The sequence below is a fragment of the Trichosurus vulpecula genome, chromosome 6, assembly GCF_011100635.1.
Source record: "Trichosurus vulpecula isolate mTriVul1 chromosome 6, mTriVul1.pri, whole genome shotgun sequence".
In the NCBI taxonomy this organism is placed as follows: domain Eukaryota; kingdom Metazoa; phylum Chordata; class Mammalia; order Diprotodontia; family Phalangeridae; genus Trichosurus; species Trichosurus vulpecula.
The window spans coordinates 30,964,321-30,983,641 of NC_050578.1; the positions used below are offsets into that span (position 1 = coordinate 30,964,321).

The 19,321-nt window shown below is 38.2% G+C and overlaps 1 protein-coding gene across 3 annotated transcripts in view; it reads right to left on the reverse strand.

Annotated features, from left to right (window-relative positions):
- Positions 1 to 19,321, reverse strand: part of SORBS2 (sorbin and SH3 domain containing 2) — a 288,776-nt gene that overhangs the window by 119,573 nt on the left and 149,882 nt on the right. For 2 of the 3 annotated variants that reach the window (XM_036764815.1, XM_036764816.1), the window contains exons 5-7: positions 17,792 to 17,884; positions 7,167 to 7,193; positions 6,799 to 6,923 (exon numbers count right to left, since the gene is read on the reverse strand). In XM_036764815.1, coding sequence (XP_036620710.1) covers positions 6,799 to 6,923; positions 7,167 to 7,193; positions 17,792 to 17,884 — 245 coding nt within the window. Of the gene's footprint in view, positions 1 to 5,278; positions 5,921 to 6,798; positions 6,924 to 7,166; positions 7,194 to 17,791; positions 17,885 to 19,321 lie in introns of all 3 variants that reach the window. The other variant, XM_036764812.1, reaches the window with a different exon arrangement.

Here is a 19,321-nt window from a genome sequence, read left to right on the forward strand (position 1 = left end):
ATGTTATTTGTTAATATTCCAATTAAAGTGTTGCTGAAAATTTCATTCATTTAATTTCTTATAAATATGCATTTTTGCCTTTGTGTCCAGACTTCAGGAACACCCTGCATTATCCCCTTTTTATAGATGATGAAACTGATGGGACTTTCCCAGGGTCAGAGTAAACATTAGAGGCAGGATTTGACCTACATGTTCCTTAATCCAAATCCATCACTCCATCTCTCATATCATGACCCTCTCTGATGGGGGCAAAGTTCAACCAAGGAAGGCGAAGTCCTTATACAGCGTCAATAACATCGAGATTTTGCAAAGATATAGTCCATTTAATGCTAGACAAACCACATGTGAAGTATGTTCAATTCTGCGGAGGTGCCATATTCTAGATCATTGGTGAATTACACCTTCTCCATAGGAGGATAAGAGGATGGCAGTGTCCCTGGCAATGTTATCTTCTGAGGAACATTTAAAGGCACTGGTTGTGTTTAGTTTAGAAAAGATTAATGAGAAACTATATAATGGCTTTATATTATTCGAAGGGCTATCACACAGAAGGGGAGATGAAAGGAGTACTGTGCCTGGAATCAGGAAGACCTGAGTTCAAATTTGACCTCAGATTCCTACCAGCTGTGTGACCCTGGGCAAGTTGCTTAAATTCTGTTTGCCTCAGTTTCCTCCTCTATTAAATGAGGATAATAATAGCACCTACTTCCCAGGGTTGTTAGAAGGATGAAATAATATTTGTAAAGTGCATAGTACAGTACCTGGCTAGGTTAGCGATTATTAGCTATTGGGAGTAGCAGGTGGAAACCAGAGCAAGCAGACTTGGGCTTAATAAAAGAAAGAGCTTTTTGCCAAACAGGAATATCCAATAATGTTAATGAGAACCCTATGATAGTGGAGACGGTTCAGAAAAAATGCAGATGTACTGTTCCATCATCCCACCATCCAGATGCTGACAGCCTGGTTACTACTTACTCACTTTCAACGTGTGAGATAAACCCCCCACTTGAGCTCCTACAGATGTGAAGAGCAGCTGTGACTATAAGGTATTGGTCCCTGATGGAATAGTTTTCCATAAAAATTGACAAGATGAGTTTTGCCCCTGTGGAATGTAATGCTCATTTCTTTTAGGTGCAACAGAGGAATCTGCCCCTTTGGGATCCAGGGTTTGGTTCTGGTTGCCAAGCGGCTGCTGAAAACCTTCATGCACTTGGCATTAGGAACAACTTAACATTTGAAACACTGGTGGACATTTGTTCATGTGGGGGGGTAGGGAGGAGGGAGAGACAGAGAGAGAGAGAGAGAGAAAGAGAGAGAGAGAGAGAGAGAGAGAGAGAGAAAGAGAGAAAGAGAGAGAGAGAGAGAGAGAGAGAGAGAGAGAGAGAGAGAGAGAGAGAGAGAGAGAGAGAGAATGAATGAATCGCTACAATCTCTCTTTTTTCAGGACTTTGGGAGGGCAAATTAAAAGACCAGTAGCTTGTAAAAGTAGAATTTGGCTTGAAGAAACAGGACTATAATTCAGAGTAGTTATTTAGACTATTTACTTGACTCATTTAAATTAATGCCCAGACTCTAATAAAAATTTAAGATTGCTAAAAAGCTCCTGGGATACCAGTATGTTTCTCCCCTTGGAGGAGTGAACATCTTCAACTTTTTAGACAGGCTAATTCATACATTTATTCATAAACTTCTCCAACTTGGTCATCAAGGTTAGTTCCAGCTTTTAACCTTCACAAAGATTTCTGGCCAAAGGGAGTGTAAAAGATTAAAGTGACCTTTGTGAATCTTTTTTCAATGAGAAATGGTTTAGAAATGTAACCTGACAGTTCTGATCATATATTTCCTCTCTCTTGTTGAATGCTTAATCCTTCTGAATAATAGAAATAGAAACCATTTCCTCTGGGAATTTTGACAGAGAATTGCTTATTCAGACATTTGTTCAGGGTTGAGCAGTGTGCCTACTGGGTGGTCTCAGCACCACCAACAACACCGAAGAAACTTTTAAAGAAAAGCTTTTAGATGTAATTAGATTTTCACATATAACAGATTTATCTTGGAGGACAAAGATTACCAGAGTCATACCTGCTGACTGCTGCACTTTGTCCTGAAATCAGGCCAAATTCTCAATCCCGCTGCCCCCCAATTCCTGTTCTATCTCCAATTGTCACACCCCTGCTCTCTGCTGCCTAATTTGGTCCATTCTGAGATGTAAGTGGTTGAACATGTTCCTTCTCCCTTTTAATAGGAGCCTGATAGAAGCAGTGTGGTAACTTTAAAAAAATGGTAGGTCGTAGGGAACTCCATTGGTATAAATTTCAGGTACTATGGCACCTGGGGAGGAACCTTCAAGTCCCAAAGAAAGGCAATTTAAAGTGTAAAGAGTACTGGACAGAAGATGTGGTTTGACGTCCTGACTTAGTCATTTTCAGTATGTTTATCGATAAAATGAGAACTATAACAGCTGCCCAACCTATCTTACAGTGGGGTTGTGAGGGTCAGATGAGAGGAAAAGGCAGCATGGATTGAGTCATTGGACTTGGAGTCAGCAAGACCTTGGTTCCAATCTCATTACTGACAATTAGAATCTGTATCACTCAATGTTTGAGTTTCAGGTGTCTCCCTGGTCTAATCAAGATAATTGTGCCTACCTCACAAGGTTGTATGAAAATATGAAATGAAATAATGGTATATAAAGTGCTCTGTACATGTTTGTACATTATTTAAATGTCAATAGAATGATTATAATAATGTATTGTAATATTAATTTATTATTAATATTTATTAGTTATAATATAATAATAAATTAATAACAAATATATGATTAGCACATATATGATTATTTTAATATATCATAATAATAATAACACAATCGATTCGTATTATTATTGTTGGTAAAACACCTTGCAAAATATAAAGTACTACATAAATTTAAAATAATCATTGTCATCTGCTGATGTATCAGGCCAAGTATATGAGAAGAGTTCGGTTTCAAATTATCACGTAGGACATGGACACAGAAAGTGTTTGCTGTTGATGATAATTTCTTTTCATACGAAAACTTTTGGTTTTGTTTAGAGGCTGAGTCTCTCTATTTAAGATAGGCTGGAAGTGCAGTGAACATTTACAAAGGGTAAGGGGAGAAAGGGAACAAACATTGATATGCCAGGCATTGTGCTAAGCACTTCACAAATATGATCTCATTTGATTCTCACCAACCCAATCCCAATAGTAACTGGTGAGGAAGCTTTACTTACTCTGCATCTCCAATCTGGGTCCTTAGACATCCTTGTGGCCCCATCTCTTCAGGGCTCACCACACTGGTGCCAGACTTAGTATGGACACTCAGTCGCTTTAGCCCTACTGCTGCTTGGAATTGTCCAACTCAAGTGACCCAGCCTTCCCCGGTAACAAGGATTACAGGGGTCTACCTCTACACTGGCCTATTCTTATTCGGTCATTTTTCAGTCATGTCTGACTCTTAGTGACCCTATTTGGAGGTTTCTTGGGAAAGATACTAGAGTGGTTTACCATTTCTTCTCCAGCTCAATTGACAGATGAGGAAACCAAAGCAAACAGGGTTAAGTGACTTTCCCAGGATCAAACAACTCATAAGTGTCTGAGGCTGGATTTGAACTCAGGCAGATGTGTCTTCCTGAACCTAGGTCCAGCACTCTACAACACCTAGTTGCTCATACACTGGCCTATTATTATATAAATACTTTTCTCTTTCACCTTAGAATTTTTAAATTACTCTAACAAAACAACTCTTAACCATATTATTAAAAGCATATATATATATATATATATATATATCACCTTCTCTATGATCATCCTTGGATTTTTAAATGATTGTTTAATGAAACAACTGTCAAATATATTATTAAAAGCATAATATATATATATGTATATATGTGTGTGTATATATATACAAATATATATATATATATAATCCAATCTATGATCATTTTAACACTATGTAGAAGAAAAGGAAAAAAAAGATGTTCCCTGTTTTTTCTCTCAACAGAATCATGCACTCAATAATCTGAGGTAGTTTAATACTGTAATAGCAGTGTGCAGATAATCCAACTCTACCTTTCCTGTCCTATTTCCTTTTTTATTACTCCTCACCATATATTTTCTACTCCATCTTTGTTTGTTGAGAGTGCCTTGCTTTTCCCCATCTTGCTTTGGTCCATGTTTCCCACTGTGTCTGGAAAGTTCTTCTTTCTTCTCCTTATCTGACAGCCATTAAAGCCTCTCCTGATTCCCCAGCTCCTGTCACTTAAGGACTTCTTTGGATTTCACATTTTGTTCTCCATCTCTTCAATGACATCATCATGTTATGTCAGCTATACAACTAGTTTGTTTTTATCATAACCATATACTGGACTATAAGCTCCCAATGTATAATGTCCCATGTAAACTTTGTATCACCGCCCAACATGGAGCTCTGTAATACAGTAGGCACTTGATAAATGTTTCTTAAATGTTTTTGGATGAATAAATCAAATCATGATGTTTCATAGAGTTATAGAATCTCAGAGCTGGAAGAGCCTGAAAGTCCATCTACTTCAATATATATCTGAAAAATAATCCCTTTGCAACACGTGTGGTCATCTAGACTTTATATTAATTACACTAACTTTAATTTGCTAAGGTTACTGAGTATCAGAAGGTCCTCAATAGAAAAGGTCCCTGTCTTCTATCTCCCTCAAAAAATGAATCTGAATTTCCATTTTATTAAAATGGAAGGTTGCTCTGGACACTGACTGAAGTAATTTATAAATTCTTTACTTATAATTGACACTTGGTATAAAATAGAAAGAGTCAGAGGGCATGGATTCAAATCCTGGCCCTGCTGCTTACTAAATCTATGACCTTGGGTAAGTCACTTAACCTCTATGAGCCTCAGTTTCCTCCTCTGTAAAATGAGAGAGTTGCCCTCAATGACCTCTAAAGTTTCTTTTAGATCCAGACCTATAATGCAATGACTTCATTATTGTTTGGTCACAAATATATGAAAAGGAAAGAGATCTGAAAAAAAAAAAGCTTCCTAGGTGAATGGTTTTTGAATGATTTTGAAGTGGAAAAAAAGGCACCCTCAGATGTAGAGATGGACTTAGTCTGAAGTGGAAGATGGATGGCCTCTCTTTCCTTTCCCTTCCAACTTCACCATTCTAGAAAAGCTTTCACACTTAGTTTTGTGAGTTAGATCAGTGACATAAAAGATTAACAAGGCTCAACACAGTTCTGAAAGCAAACAGGGAAAGGAATATACCACATAGCTCCCTGGGGACTGTTCAGAAACAGCAAATGAAGAACTGGGTCCCAGTTCCTGAAGGGGCTCCTTGGCAGTGTCTGGAGAAAGCCCAGGTCCTCGTTTGTGGCTTTCCGACTCCTGTCCTGCTTTATGCTCATGTGGGGGAGCTATCTGAATGGAAAGAGATGCTGTGTGTACCTCAGGTGCACGGTTATGGGTGGGTAAATAAGGCCTTTGGGAAAATCCCAGTGCTTCAATGGGCTGGGGCCACAGAGGAATGTTATTTGATTGATCTTGGTTAGGGGTTAATGTGAGTGTAGAAATTCTCCGTAGGTGAGAATCCTGTGTGTAGTCCTGTTGAAGTAGGGTCCTATTGTCAGCTGCTGGTTGTTGGGAGCCTGTGTCAGAAACCGGGCTCAGTGGACTAGTAATTTTTTGTGTATAAGTCACAGTTGTGTTAGATTCCTCAGAATACATAATGGTGTGGCTACTTTCCTTGTTAGAACACATAGCCCTCTGGATAGCGTCCTCGTTAGTAAAGTAAACTATATTCGAGGGGATTTGCTTCTTGGTTATTGATGGGTCCAAAACACTGCCCTCTTTGTGATCATTTACTGGAGGGCTAACAAAACTCTCTTTTCTAGGAGGTGGTAGGGGCGCCTTGTTTGACAAAATTATCCACAGAACAAAATAACACAAAAGGAAAAAGAGAGAAAGGCGATGTTAGCTATCAAAGTAACCCTTGTAAAGCCCATACTTTAAACAAAGAAATTGGCACATCACACCTGTTTATAATTCTGATGCTTAGGACACTGTTGCTTGCATTTATTAACAAGAGCAAAGCATTACCTTAGTTCACTTTAAAATATGTTCATACTTGGTACCAAAGAACAGCATCATAAAAAATGCTACCTACCCTTATCTACAGAGAAACAGCTTAGCTCTTAAAAATACTAAAAATAAAAACAAATCCCAACAGTATGGCATTCTAAAGACCCAAACATTAAAAGGAACAAACAGATTGTGAACGTTGAGGATGGAGACATTCTGGGAAAATAAGTCGAATGTTCATATTTTCTCTCACCAGGTTATTAAGAATCACCAAATGCCAAAATTATACACACACACACACTCTAACACATTACAAGCTCACTAAGACCTCTAACACATCCCTCACTTAATCTAATAAACACTTGAATCTATTATGTATTTATTTCATAGATGATCCATTCTCATACTTCAGGCTTTGGAATTCAGAGCATTGGCCAAGAGCCTTTAAAATATTTTTAAAAAATGTTATGAGCATCTTGTTAATTTTGGGGGTGAATTATCAGAAAAAAAAATTGCTTCATTTCTGAACCTGCCCTCTAGGCAGAGAATAAATCTGAAATCAAAATAAGCAGAAATAACACGCATTCGGAGGTGTAGGTATTACTAGAAAATAGATGGATAAGCCAACTGATTTAGAGTGTCACTGAGTTGAAAGTTTTAAAATGCCTGCATTTTAAAACATGAGAGACTCAAGAGAGCAATCTTACCTGAATTGGTGATTTTTTGTCTTGTAGATTTGGACGAACACTTCTAAAGCCTTTTGCTGCAAGAGATGAATGTGTAGCATCTCCATTCAGTGTCTCTCGAGTTCGCTCATCATAAGATCTCCAAGCTTTAAGAAAGGAAAACAAAACACAACAACATATCTGATGCAGAGATATCCAGGTTTACTTTCTTTAGAATTCATTAATGAAATGGAGATGTTCCTCCTGGCAATGAAATTCAATCACATTTAATGGAATTATAAAAGTATATGAAGTCAAAGGTTAGATCTAAACCAATACTATGAGCTTTAAATAAAAACAAACTCAAAATGACTACAAGATGAATATATCCAAAATAGTTTTTCCTTTACCTGAATCTGGAGAATGAGAATCACGTCCTAAAAGAAAATGAATACCTATATTAATACCAGCATAAATTAAGTGAAGAACTAAATAAAATGATTTGATACAAAATGATATGATTTTATTGCAAGCAATATCCTGATTATTTAAAAGCTAGTCAGAATATAACACGATGAGGTCTAATCATATTTTATACATTTATTTCCACTTATAGCACAATATAATTTCTTAATTATATTATGCATTACCTTATAAATTAAATCATTTTCTCAGTAATCTTGAAATCAATGAATATTTAATCATATTACTAACCAAACTAGATGAGTTTAAAATATTTAGTGAAAAATCTGTAAGGACTTGGGTGAAAGGCAATGGAATCTTTGGCTAATAACAAGCTAGACCATCTGATCATTCATTGCCAGTGTTCTCTTGTTGCTGCTTTTTTTGGGGGGGGAGGTTGAGGGGTGAGCTCTCTCTTAATTTTTATATTTAGAAAATATGGATGTGTTGCTCTATTATATTTTTATTTCATAACATCAGGCTTTATTCTTCCTTTTTACCATCATTTAAAGGTAATTTCCCATCATAATACAGAGGAGCTGATAAAAGTACATTAGGTAATCTCATAATTACCTAGTCTCTTTATATTTCATTTCCTTACTGCTAGAAGACTGCAGAAAAATCTTCATTTCTAGTAAATTTCTGTTGATAATGCACAGTGAAAAGAGTCTACATTAACAGTCTAATTAGAAACTGTTATTTAAACATTATCTTCTGCTATTCATATATACCTCTAATTTATTTTTAATAACTCAGTTGAATTAAACTCTACAGAGACCTATGTTGTATTTTGGCTAGGACAATTATTAGAATCTTGCTGTATAACTGGTTCTATGTGGGGGTGGATGGATACAAAGGATTATTTTCCAGCTGATGCTTATATTAAAGGTATCCTGAAATCTAGGGAAAATTGCATTTGAGAGATATATGGAACAATAGAAAAGTACATTAGCTGAATTTTAGGGCAAAAATGTTTCCCAATTAATGGATGCCCAAATAATTAAGAGGGGCAGAAAACTTATAGTGTGCATGCCATCATACGGTACATTTACATGCAACTGACTCAAAGGTTTGGAAATGAAGGGTAATGAAGTCATCTGTTATGATCAGTTGCTAATTTAATCTAAATGGATAGTCAGAATTTATTCCAATATGCATTTATTAAGCACCTCTTGTTTGCTGGGCAGTGTGCTATCTGCTTTGGATACCAAGACTTTTGTCTTGATGAATACTCCCTGACTTTGTTATTGTTTAGTCACATCTGACTCTATGTGACCCCATTTGAGGTTTTCTTGGTAAAGATACTAGAGTAGATTGCCATTTCCTTCTCTAGCTCATTTTACAGATAAGGAAACTGAGGCAAAGAGGGTTAAGTGACTCAACCAGGATCACACCTCTAGTAAGTGTCTGAGGTTGGATTTGAACTCAGGAAGATGAGTCTGAGTACAGGCACAGCGCTCTATCCACTGTGCCACCTCACTGTCCCTTAAGGGGCTTACATTCTCCATGATGTATACGCATTGCTGCTAAGAGAAAAAAAATGGCTCGACAAAATGGAAATCATAACTGTAATGAGTTAGAAATGAATGACTTCTTCACTTCAACATTTATAGCCTAAGCAAACTTTCTAGATTTTGGGTCAAGCAGGAATATCTGAAACCTCAGACTCAGTTAAATACGCTGGAGGCCAGAAACCAGGGGTCAGAGATGGATGCTAAAATAGATATCGGCAGTACAGAGAAGCTTAACTCATTTCAAAAAAATATCCTGCTAATGCATACTTGAGGATCAGAAAACCCTTGCATTCCCCATACTCATAAATGTGGAGTAAATTCTGGTCCTTGTAGAGAGTAGGATCATAGGATAAAATGCTGATCGCTTGGGAGACCCTAGAAGTCACTTAGTCTACCTCTCTCATTTTATAAGCCAAGGACATTGAGTTCTTGAGTAGTCATTTGACCCATTGCACACAGGTATGTATTAAGTGATGGAGTCAAGAGTCAAACTCAAGTTCACCTAATCACTCACTGCCTCCTGATGCTGTAGGTCAATTCCCAACAAAAACCTCTGAACAGCAACAGGATTTCAAGCCCAGATAATGATACACATATTTCTTGCAATTTTTGATTCAGTATAATCATCTGGAGCATGCTTTGGAATTTGTCTTAATGAGATTTGGCTTCTATGGTGATATATATGGGAAGCCCATAGGGCAGACCCTCAGTCAGGTGGATCCCTCCTATGTGGACCTAAGTGTCATGCGTCAAGCAGAAGATCCTCACTGTCTACAAGACTAAACCAGCTAACCATTTCTCAACTATTATTTCCTTGAGAAAAATAAGAACAGCACCAAAACTAAGGTGGTTATTTTATCGTATTGTATTTTCATCTTTCGGGATCCCAAATAGCATTTGCATTTCTTGTGTTCTCTTCCAAATCTGTCGATTTGCTCTCCAGATCAAATAGTTGCTGCTTCCGTTCTATTGCATTCTGGGTTTATTCTTCAATTAGGTTTCCTGCAGATATTTGCCAGACTTCACTTATTCACTACCTTCATTTTTCTTTGCTTTTCCTTGGATGTCTTTTTGTGCTTTCCCTAACTGTCCCTTCATATCCTGTTGTCTGTTTTTCTTTTTGCTGAATCAGTCCTCCTTTAATAACTATATCGTCTCCCATTCTACTTCTCAGGTAAATAGGAGAATAATGAAAAAAGAGAGAAGCAGCATAAAACATATTAGCAAGGCCACATATGGTTCATATGGACCTTAGGATGAAAGATACATACCTTGAGGAGGGCACTGGTCAACTTGAGGGATTAAAAGAACAAAAGAAAGGCCTCTAGCATACTGAGCAGATTCCTTTTTTTTTTTTAAATCATTATTTATTTAATATTTTTAGTTTTCAGCATTAATTTTCACAAGAGTTTGAATTACAAATTTTCTCCCCATTTCTACTCTCCCCCCCACTCCAAGATGGCATATATTCTGGTTGCCCCTTTCCCCAGTCAGCCCTCTCTTCTGTCACCCCACTCCCCACCATCCCCTTTTCCCTTACTTTCTTGTAGGGCAAGAGAGATGTTTATGCCCCTTTGCCTATATATTTTATTTCCTAGTTGCATGCAAAAACTTGGGGTTTTTTTGAACATCTTCTTCTAAAACTTTGAGTTCCAATTGTCTCTGCTCTTCCCTCCCCACCCACCCTTCCTAAGAAGGCAAGCAATTCAACATAGGCCACATGTGTATCATTATGCAAAACCCTTCCACAACACTTATGTTGTGAAAGACTAACTATATTTTGCTCCTTCCTATCCTATCCCTCTTTATCCAATTTTCTCCCTTGACCCTGTCCCTTTTCAAAAGTGTTTGCTTTTGATTACCTCCTCCCCCATCTGCCCTCCCTTCTATCATCCCCCCTTTTTTATCTCCTTCCTCCTTCTTTCCTGTGGGGTAAGATACCCAATTGAGTGTGTATGGTATTCCGTCCTCAGGTCAAATCCGATGACAGCAAGATTCACTCATTCCCCCTCACCTACCCCCTCTTCTCTCCCAACAGCACTGCTTTTCTTGCCACTTTTATGTGAGATAATTTACCTCATTCTATCTCTCCCTTTCTCCCACTCTCAATATATTCCCCTCTCATCCCTTAATTTGATCTTATTTTTTAAGATATCATCCCTTCATATTCAAGTTACCCTGTGCCCTCTGATATATATATTATTCCCTTCAGGTACCCTAATACTGAGGTCTCATGAATCATACACATCATCTTTCCATGTAGGAATGTAAACAAAACAGTTCAACTTTAGTAAGTCCCTTATGATTTCTCTTTCTTGTTTACCTCTTCATGCTTCTCTTGATTCTTGTGTTTGAAAGTCAAATTTTCTATTCAGCTCTAGTCTTTTCACTGAGAAAGCTTGAAAGTTCTCTATTTTATTGAAAATCCATATTTTGCCTTGGAGCATGATACTCAGTTTTGTGGGATAGGTGACTCTTTGTCTTAATCCTAGCTCCATTGACCTCTGGAATATCATCTTCCAAGTCCTTCGATCCCTTAATGTAGAAGCTGCTAGATTTTGTATTATCCTGATTGTGTTTCCACAATACTCAAATTGTTTCTTTCTGGCTGCTTACACTATTTTCTCCTTGATCTGGGAGCTCTGGAATTTGACAACAATATTCCTAGGAGTTTTCTTTTGGGGATCTTTTTGAGGAGGCAATCAGTGGATTCTTTCAATTTCTATTTTACCCTCTGGCTCTAGAATATCAGGGCAGTTCTCCTTGAAAATTCCTTGAAAGATGATATCTAGGATCTTTTTTTGATCATGGCTTTCAGGTAGTCCAATAATTTTTAAATTATCTCTCCTAGATCTATTTTCCAGGTCAGTGGTTTTTCCAATGAGATATTTCACACTGTCTTCCACTTTTTCATTCCTTTGGTTCTGTTTTATAATATCTTGATTTTTCATCAAGTCACTAGCTTCCACTTGCTCCAATCTAATTTTTAAGGTAGAATTTTCTTCAGTGGTCTTTTGGACCTCCTTTTCCATTTGGCTAATTGTGTCTTTCAAGGCTTTCTTCTCCTCATTGGCTTTTTGGAGCTCTTTTCCCATTTGAGTTAGTCTATTTTTTAAGGTGGTATTTTCTTCAGTATTTTTGGGGTCTCCTTTAGCCAGTCATTGACTTGTTTTTCATGGTTTTCTCACATGACTCTCATTTCTTTTGCCAATTTTTCCTCTACTTCTCTAACTTGCTTTTCCAGACCAGTTCATGTTTTTTCTTGGAGGCTTTTGATGTAGGCTCTTTTACTTTGTTGACTTCTTCTAGCTGTATATTTTGGTCTTCTTTGTCACCAAAGAAAGATTCCAAAGTCTGAGTCTGAATCTGAGTCCCTTTTCACTGCCTGGCCATGTTCCCAGCCAACTACTTGACCCTTGAGTTTTTCGTCGGGGTATGACTGCTTGTAAAGTAGAGAGTACTTTGTCCCAAGCTTGAGGGGATGCACTGTTGTTTTCAGAGCTATTTCTCACAGCAAGGGCTGCCACACCAGCGCTCCTCCTCCCCCAACAACCGCCAACCTGGACCTGACTCAGATCTTAAGCAGGCTCTGCGCTCCCGCTCTGATTCGCCACTTAATTCCTCCCACCAGGTAAACCTGGGGCCAGAAGCAACTGCAGCTGTAGTTCTGTAGCTGTACCTCCCCCGCTGCCCCTGGGGTGGTGGCTGAACCTCAAACTCTATTCACTCTGTCCCTGCAGCTTTTCCTACTAACCTTCTCTCTTGTCTTTGGTGTTTGTGGGTTGAGAAGTCTGGTAACTGCCACAGCTCACTGATTCAGGGTGCTAGGGCCTGTTCTGCCTGGCTCCTGGTCTGGTTGGTCCAGGCACGGTCCATGCTGGGCTCCGCTCTGCTCCGCTCCCAGCTCCTTGCTCGATAGACCTCACCCAGGGACTATCCAGGCTGTCCTGGGCTGGAGCCTTGCTTCCCTCTGCTACTTTGTGGGTTCTGCAGTTCTAGAATTGGTTCAGAGCCATTTTTATCAGTGTTTGGAGGGACCTGGGGGGGAGAGCCCTAGGCGAGTCCCTGCTTTCCAGCCGCCATCTTGGCTTTGCCTTGAGAAGATTCTTAAGGAGATCTTTTGGAGGACAGGTTGCTAGGTGGCACAGTGGATCAAGCCTTTGACTGGGACTCAGGAAGACCCAAGGTCAAAACATCCAGCCTCAGACACTTACTAGGCAAGTAAGTCATTCTTAAATGAAATAATATTTGTGAAGCATTTTGCAAACCTTAATGTATACTAATACAGATGCTAGCTATTTTGTTGTTATTAATTGTGGTTGTTATGAATTATGGCTGTTCGTTATCAGTCTGTCAGCCTGTTTCCTCATCTGTAAAATGGGCGTAATAATACCACCTGCCTTCGAGGATGGCGAGGATAAAGGAGATATGTGTAGGTTGCTTTGCCCATCCCAAAGTGCTATAGAAATGCTAGCTGCTAATATTAGCTATTATGAGAACAGTATAGGATGAGGCAGGGGTGGGGAGCTTGTGGGCCCTAGGTCCACAAGGGTGGCCCTCTGACTGAATCCAAACTTCATACAACAAAACATGGAAATCTGGATTCAGACAAAAGGCCGCACTTGAGGACTTAGAAGGCCACACGCGGCCTGGAGGCCCCAGGTTCCCCACCCTGGTATGAAGTATAGAGGGCTTGAGGTCTTTGTTAGTCTACTCACACAGATGAAATCATAAATCATAAACTCTTCAGTGTTTCAGTGATATCAAGGAATAAGGGAAAATGCCCTTCTAAAAAAATTTCCCTGAGAGTGATTCATCAGCTGACTTAGGAAGCCAAGCTTCTTCTTTGCCTGTGAAATAAAATCTAGAGACACAGGGAACTTTCCAGCTCTAAATCCTCTGATCTTTTGATTAGATTGTGACAGGTGATATCTTTCTCCAATGTAATTCTCTAGGGTGAGAGGTCAGAATTTTATAATTTGGGCAGGAGTCTAAGGCTGAGAGCGAATCTTCTCCCAAATCAGTAACTCGCCAGTGACTTACCGACCACAGCAATCACTCCTTGACTAACCTTAGCAATGGGGATGACTGCCAGAAAATGAAGGAGCAACAGTCCTCAGCAGGTCAGCTTTTCTAAAGAAATCTTCATGAGCAAGTGATTCAGAGCTGTATACTCAAAAGGAAACCCTTAGCACTCTAGGGAATCACATGTGGCCATTGCATTTCATAGCCACATAGGAAGAAGGCTTTTTTTTTTTTTTGCTGAGACTTGTAGTCAACACCTGCTTTTGTCTTGAGCCAGGATGTTTGGAGTCACTGCTCTCTCTGCCTAGGTACCACAACAGTAGTAAACAATTTTCCTGTTATCCAGATGGTAAAGTCCCTAGGACTTCAGCCACGTTAGCATCAATGGCCTCAACATTTTGGCTACTGTACAATCAGACAGATCTGGAGATGGCAGAATAGGTGATTAATAAAATGTTTGTTGAATTGCTCATGTTGCTACATAAGCATATGTGTTTCTGTGTGCCTGTACTTGGACTTGTCTGGCACTTAACAAAGTGGTACATATAATGTGCTTAATTAAAAGAGAGGTGAGTGACTGAACCTTTAAATTAGAGGAGACTTTCCTGGCAAGAACAGAGACTTAGAAGAGTGCCTGGTACATAGTAGGTGCCTGATTGGGTGGTTGGTTTGTTGTTGTCCTTCATTCTCGAGGAGGACCAAAATGACATCACTATGCTAGAGTCAAGTTTTAATGTGTCCCAACTAAGGCTGATCAGACCAATATGAATTTAGAATGTTCTACTACAGGTCAGGCACAAATAGTCCGTGTGAACATTTGGGGTGCCTAATAAATGCCTGTTGACATAAGAAAACAATAGACAGAGGAAGTGTTTAAGGAGAAGCTGGATGGCCACTGATGGTCAGTACTAATGAAGAAGAATTGGACATAGAATGAAAATATCTGGACGATCTGGTCTTGGTTTTGCCCCTCATGACCTGGGTCACCTTGCTAAGGCACTTCACTCCTTTAGACTGTGGCTACCTCATCTGTAAAATGGCAGCCTGGACTAAATCATTTAATCAATCATTAAGGACCTTTTCTGATCCTCTCAACTGCTAGTACCCTCCCTCTCACAGTACTATGCATTTAACTGTTTAGTGTATATTTGTGTACATAAAATTTGCTTATGTTGCATATATTTTTGCATGTTCTTGTCTCTATGAGATTGTAAACTCCTTGAAAATAGAGGTTGTTTCATTCTTTATATTTGTATTTCCAGCACATAGCAAATTGCCTGGCATATAGTAAGAACCTAAAAACATTTGCTGATTGATTGATTTTCAGGTCCTATACGCTTTGATTTCTACATTGATAAGAGATTAGACTACATCACGGGTGGGAAACCTATGGCCTCAAGGCCACATGTGGCCTTCTAGATCGTCAGGTGCAGCCTTCTAACTGAGGCCAAATTTTACAGAACAAATCCTTTTATTAAGGGGGTTTGTTCTGTGAAGTTTGGATTCAGTCAAAAGGCCACACATGAGGACCTAAAGGGCCACATGTGGCCTCAAGGCCTGGACTAGATGGTCTCTGGAATCCTTCTCACCTCAAAGATCCATTGATTTTGCATGGCAAACTTTACCAGGCTAAATGGTTTCTAAAGGCATGAGATCACAGCTGTCAGATACAATTCAGTTCATTTTATACAGCATGTAATATCTTACAGTGGACTTTCTCCTGATGCTTTAGAAACCTACAATTCCTTTGGGGTTCTCAAGTCAGTTTAATTTTTATCCAATCAATCTTTTAAAATTGTGAGCAGGAGGAAAATGATTCTATTCCTTCTCCCCCAAAACAAATAAACAAAAAAACTTCAAAACCTTTTCAGCAGGAAAAATTGTGATACAGCGTGATATGCCAAGAAAACACAAATTCATGGCATTAACAAGAACATAAGGCAAGGGGGCCCTAACTCTCTGCTTGGGCTTCATATAACATTTTAAAGAAAAATCTGTCTCTGAATGTGGGTCTAATGGCAAGCAACTCTGTTACTTTAGGCACCATTATAGTTCTAGTTCATGGCAGAAAGTTCAGTGTGAGCTAAGATGAATTTCCCAGAGGGACCTCATTCACTTTCAACCAAAGGCTTTTTAAACAAAGCTGAACTACTCCAGGGAGCAACTTACCTGATGGCTTATGGGTAACTTTCACTTTTTATCCTTAAGCAAATGTAAAGAAAACTTCTGGAAACTCCACCTAGTGCCTCAGTATCATGAGAATTTGCCTAAATTGCTTTATCGCAAAAGTCTAAAACTTATATAAAAGCCATTTGTGATGGCACTCAAAAATAATTTTTTCCTACAACAATGTTAAATGATGAAAAAGAAACTAATACCATTAATATCACATTAAAATATTGGGTCAAAGAAATTTCTTAAGAAATCTACACAGATATTAGCAAATAACAATCCAAAAATCTATAATTAGAATTCTTTTGTAACATTATTAAAACTTATTCTTTATGATACCCTATCTGGTAGATCTTGGTGATAAACCTTTTGATAATAGCTTTTTGATAGTAGCATTTAATAATAGCTAATTCATGTTCACTTAAATGAGACCCCAATGTGAGTGACCCTCAAGTGCCCAAGAACAAAAATCATTACAATTTCTTTGTTTTTACCTTCACTAACTTCAAGTCATTAATATAAATAAATTTTGATAATGCCTGAAATCTCTTGAAAAAACAAAATATTGTAAATTATTTTACTTAGAAATTACTGGTCCTTAAATATTATATCCTTTTTTCTTTTTGCTATTCCTTTGCTATTTACTTTTGTGACTTTAATATGTCAGCACCCCTCAGAGGAAACCAAGCTTCTTTGACAGGCTAATAAATTCACTTCCAGGATAGTTGTGGCCAACTCCCTAGCAACAGCAGGGTCATGATGGCTCTGCCCTTTGCCCTAAGCCAAAGAGGCTGGGAAGAAATTTTTGCTATCAGTTGATGCAAAGTCAGGACATTCCTGGAGAATGTTCTGGGAGTTAGAGCAATCATTCAACCAACCTACACATTTATTGAGTGACTTCCAAATGTAAAACACTGTGACAGGTACAGTGTGAACTGTAGACTTCACCAGCTCTCCCTTTCCCCAATCCATCCCTCCCACCACCACCACCACCATCAGAGAGAGAGAGAGAGAGAGAGAGAGAGAGAGAGAGAGAGAGAGAGAGATACAGAAAGAGACAGAGATACAGAGAGAGAGACAGTGACACAGACAGAGAGAGAGAGAGAGAGAGAGAGAGAGAGAGAGAGAGAGAGAGAGAGAGAGAGAGAAAAGACAGAGAGAGAGAAAGAGAGAGAGAGAGATTGGATTAGGTGACTGAGAAAACTAGTTTAGGAAAAAAAAATAGAATACTGGACCTGGAGTCAGGAAGACTGAAGTTCAAATTCTGTCTCAAATACTTCCATAGCTGAGTGATCCTCAGCAAATCACTTAACCTCTTCCTGCCTTAGTTTTCTCAATTGTACACTTACCTACTAGAGCTATTGTGAAGACCAAATGAGATAACATTTGTAAATAACTTAGCTCTATTCGCCTGTCATATAGTAGGTGCTTAAAAATGCTGGAAAAATATAGAACCCATCAGTCATTATAACTAAATCCTATGGAACTTTAAGTTCCTGAGATGATATGAAAACATATAATAAGCACATTATGGTCACTCAATGTAGCAGCACTAAAATGATCATGCATTAGTTTTTTTTAGTGTTTCACATGAGACATCAGAGGCTCTTGTAATTATAATATACTATGTCCTCAGACTGATTTTACTGCCAGGAGGACAGATCCCTTTGGCTCTTTATTTTTAGAATAACAAAAATTGATGAGCATGCCATTCATAGGATTAGGAAAATTAGAGCTCAGCTGGGTACTGGGAAACTATAAGCTCTTTGCTGTCCAACCAAACAGGATAATACTAGAAAGAGAGAAAAGTTAGACAAAGCCATTCCAGTGTAGAATTATGCAAGTTAGTGAGATAGTTATACCTGCAGTCAATAGGTTTGGAGAACTCTGAACTCTCTTCACAGCTGTTAATGTGACAGACATGGCAGCACGTTTGCGAACACACCCACCGCTATCTGAAAGCACAAAATAACATAGGGGGGAGGCCGAGGCAAAAGAAGCAAGCACATGCAACATTGTGGGGTTTTTTGAGTGCAATCTGCCAGACATCCACTGAAGCAGTAAACAGTGAAAGCTATTACCACCTATACACATCTGAAAATTCTCTCTGGGTAAAACCAGAAATTTTATTAAAATGCTTCAATAAAAGAACCACAATATTTTCTACCTAATATTTTGTTACATTCTGTCATTGTTTTCAAACACAGGTGTCGGACCTTTTCACATTGCAAAACCTTAATTATCATCAAATAGTCATTCTGTGAGCAGGGATAGCAACATACTTGTTCAATCAGATTTTTAAAGAAATCAAATTTCATTCTTTATGACTTCTGAACTTGTGTCAATTTTGATTCAATAAGTATTGAATCAAAAAGGTGTGACTTCTTATGGAAATTACATACCAGGTACATACAGGGTCCATAAAGAAAGCCTGGCATTATGGATGTCTTGGGCCCTCTCATAGTTATCATCAAAAGTTATGTATACTTATACATTGAAAGAATGAGTTTTTCATCAGTTCAGAATGAAATCAGAGTAAACATATTGTCCTGAGATCAACACATTCCATTTTATGAGAATATTTTCCTTTCTGAACAGTATTCATGCCATAAGTCCTAAATTTATAGTCTTGAAATACATAAAGCCAAGCTTAAGAAAACTATCCCAGTGAGCTCTGAATAATTCTAGAAGCAAAAATACTTCAAGTATCAGAAGGTTAATATTCTATTTATGAACTCATTCCTGTTCCATTCCCATATTCCGCTCAGTTCTGGCCTTTGGAATGATCTTTCTAATGGCATGTGCAATAAATAGTTGAGCCAGTTCCCCCGAATTTAACTCTTTGTGACAAACTGCAGGAAAAAAGACAGCTACCAAAAAGAGGTAATAGCCCACTTAAATGTTGAAAGTGACCAAAATGACCATACTGCCAGTTACCATGTTTTGTAATCACACTCTTTTCTGAGTCATAGTCTATGCCACCTTTGGACAAAAGTCCTCTTTTGCTAATTACTCATTTGAAAAATATTTTGTTGTGCATTTATATTAGTAAAGGTTATCTGTGGTATGGTTTAATTAATTAACACAGTTTCTGAGACAATCAGATGATACCTTTAAATTAGTGGAATGATCTTGCTGCTGAAAAATAATTCTTAGTAATCACATTATAAAACAGCAGTCTTCAAATGCAGATCCAGGCTCAAAGAGTATAAATTATTTAAATAAAAATAATACCTTTTTAAAAAGCAAATTGTACATAACAGAGATCCACAATTTTGTATATAATCTTTTTATGTTCTATTTGGCATTTATGTATGTGCTCATTATATTCAGAATTTTAAAAAGTTATAAAGTATAACGTTTAATGGGAAACCATGGGAAGGGAACCAAAA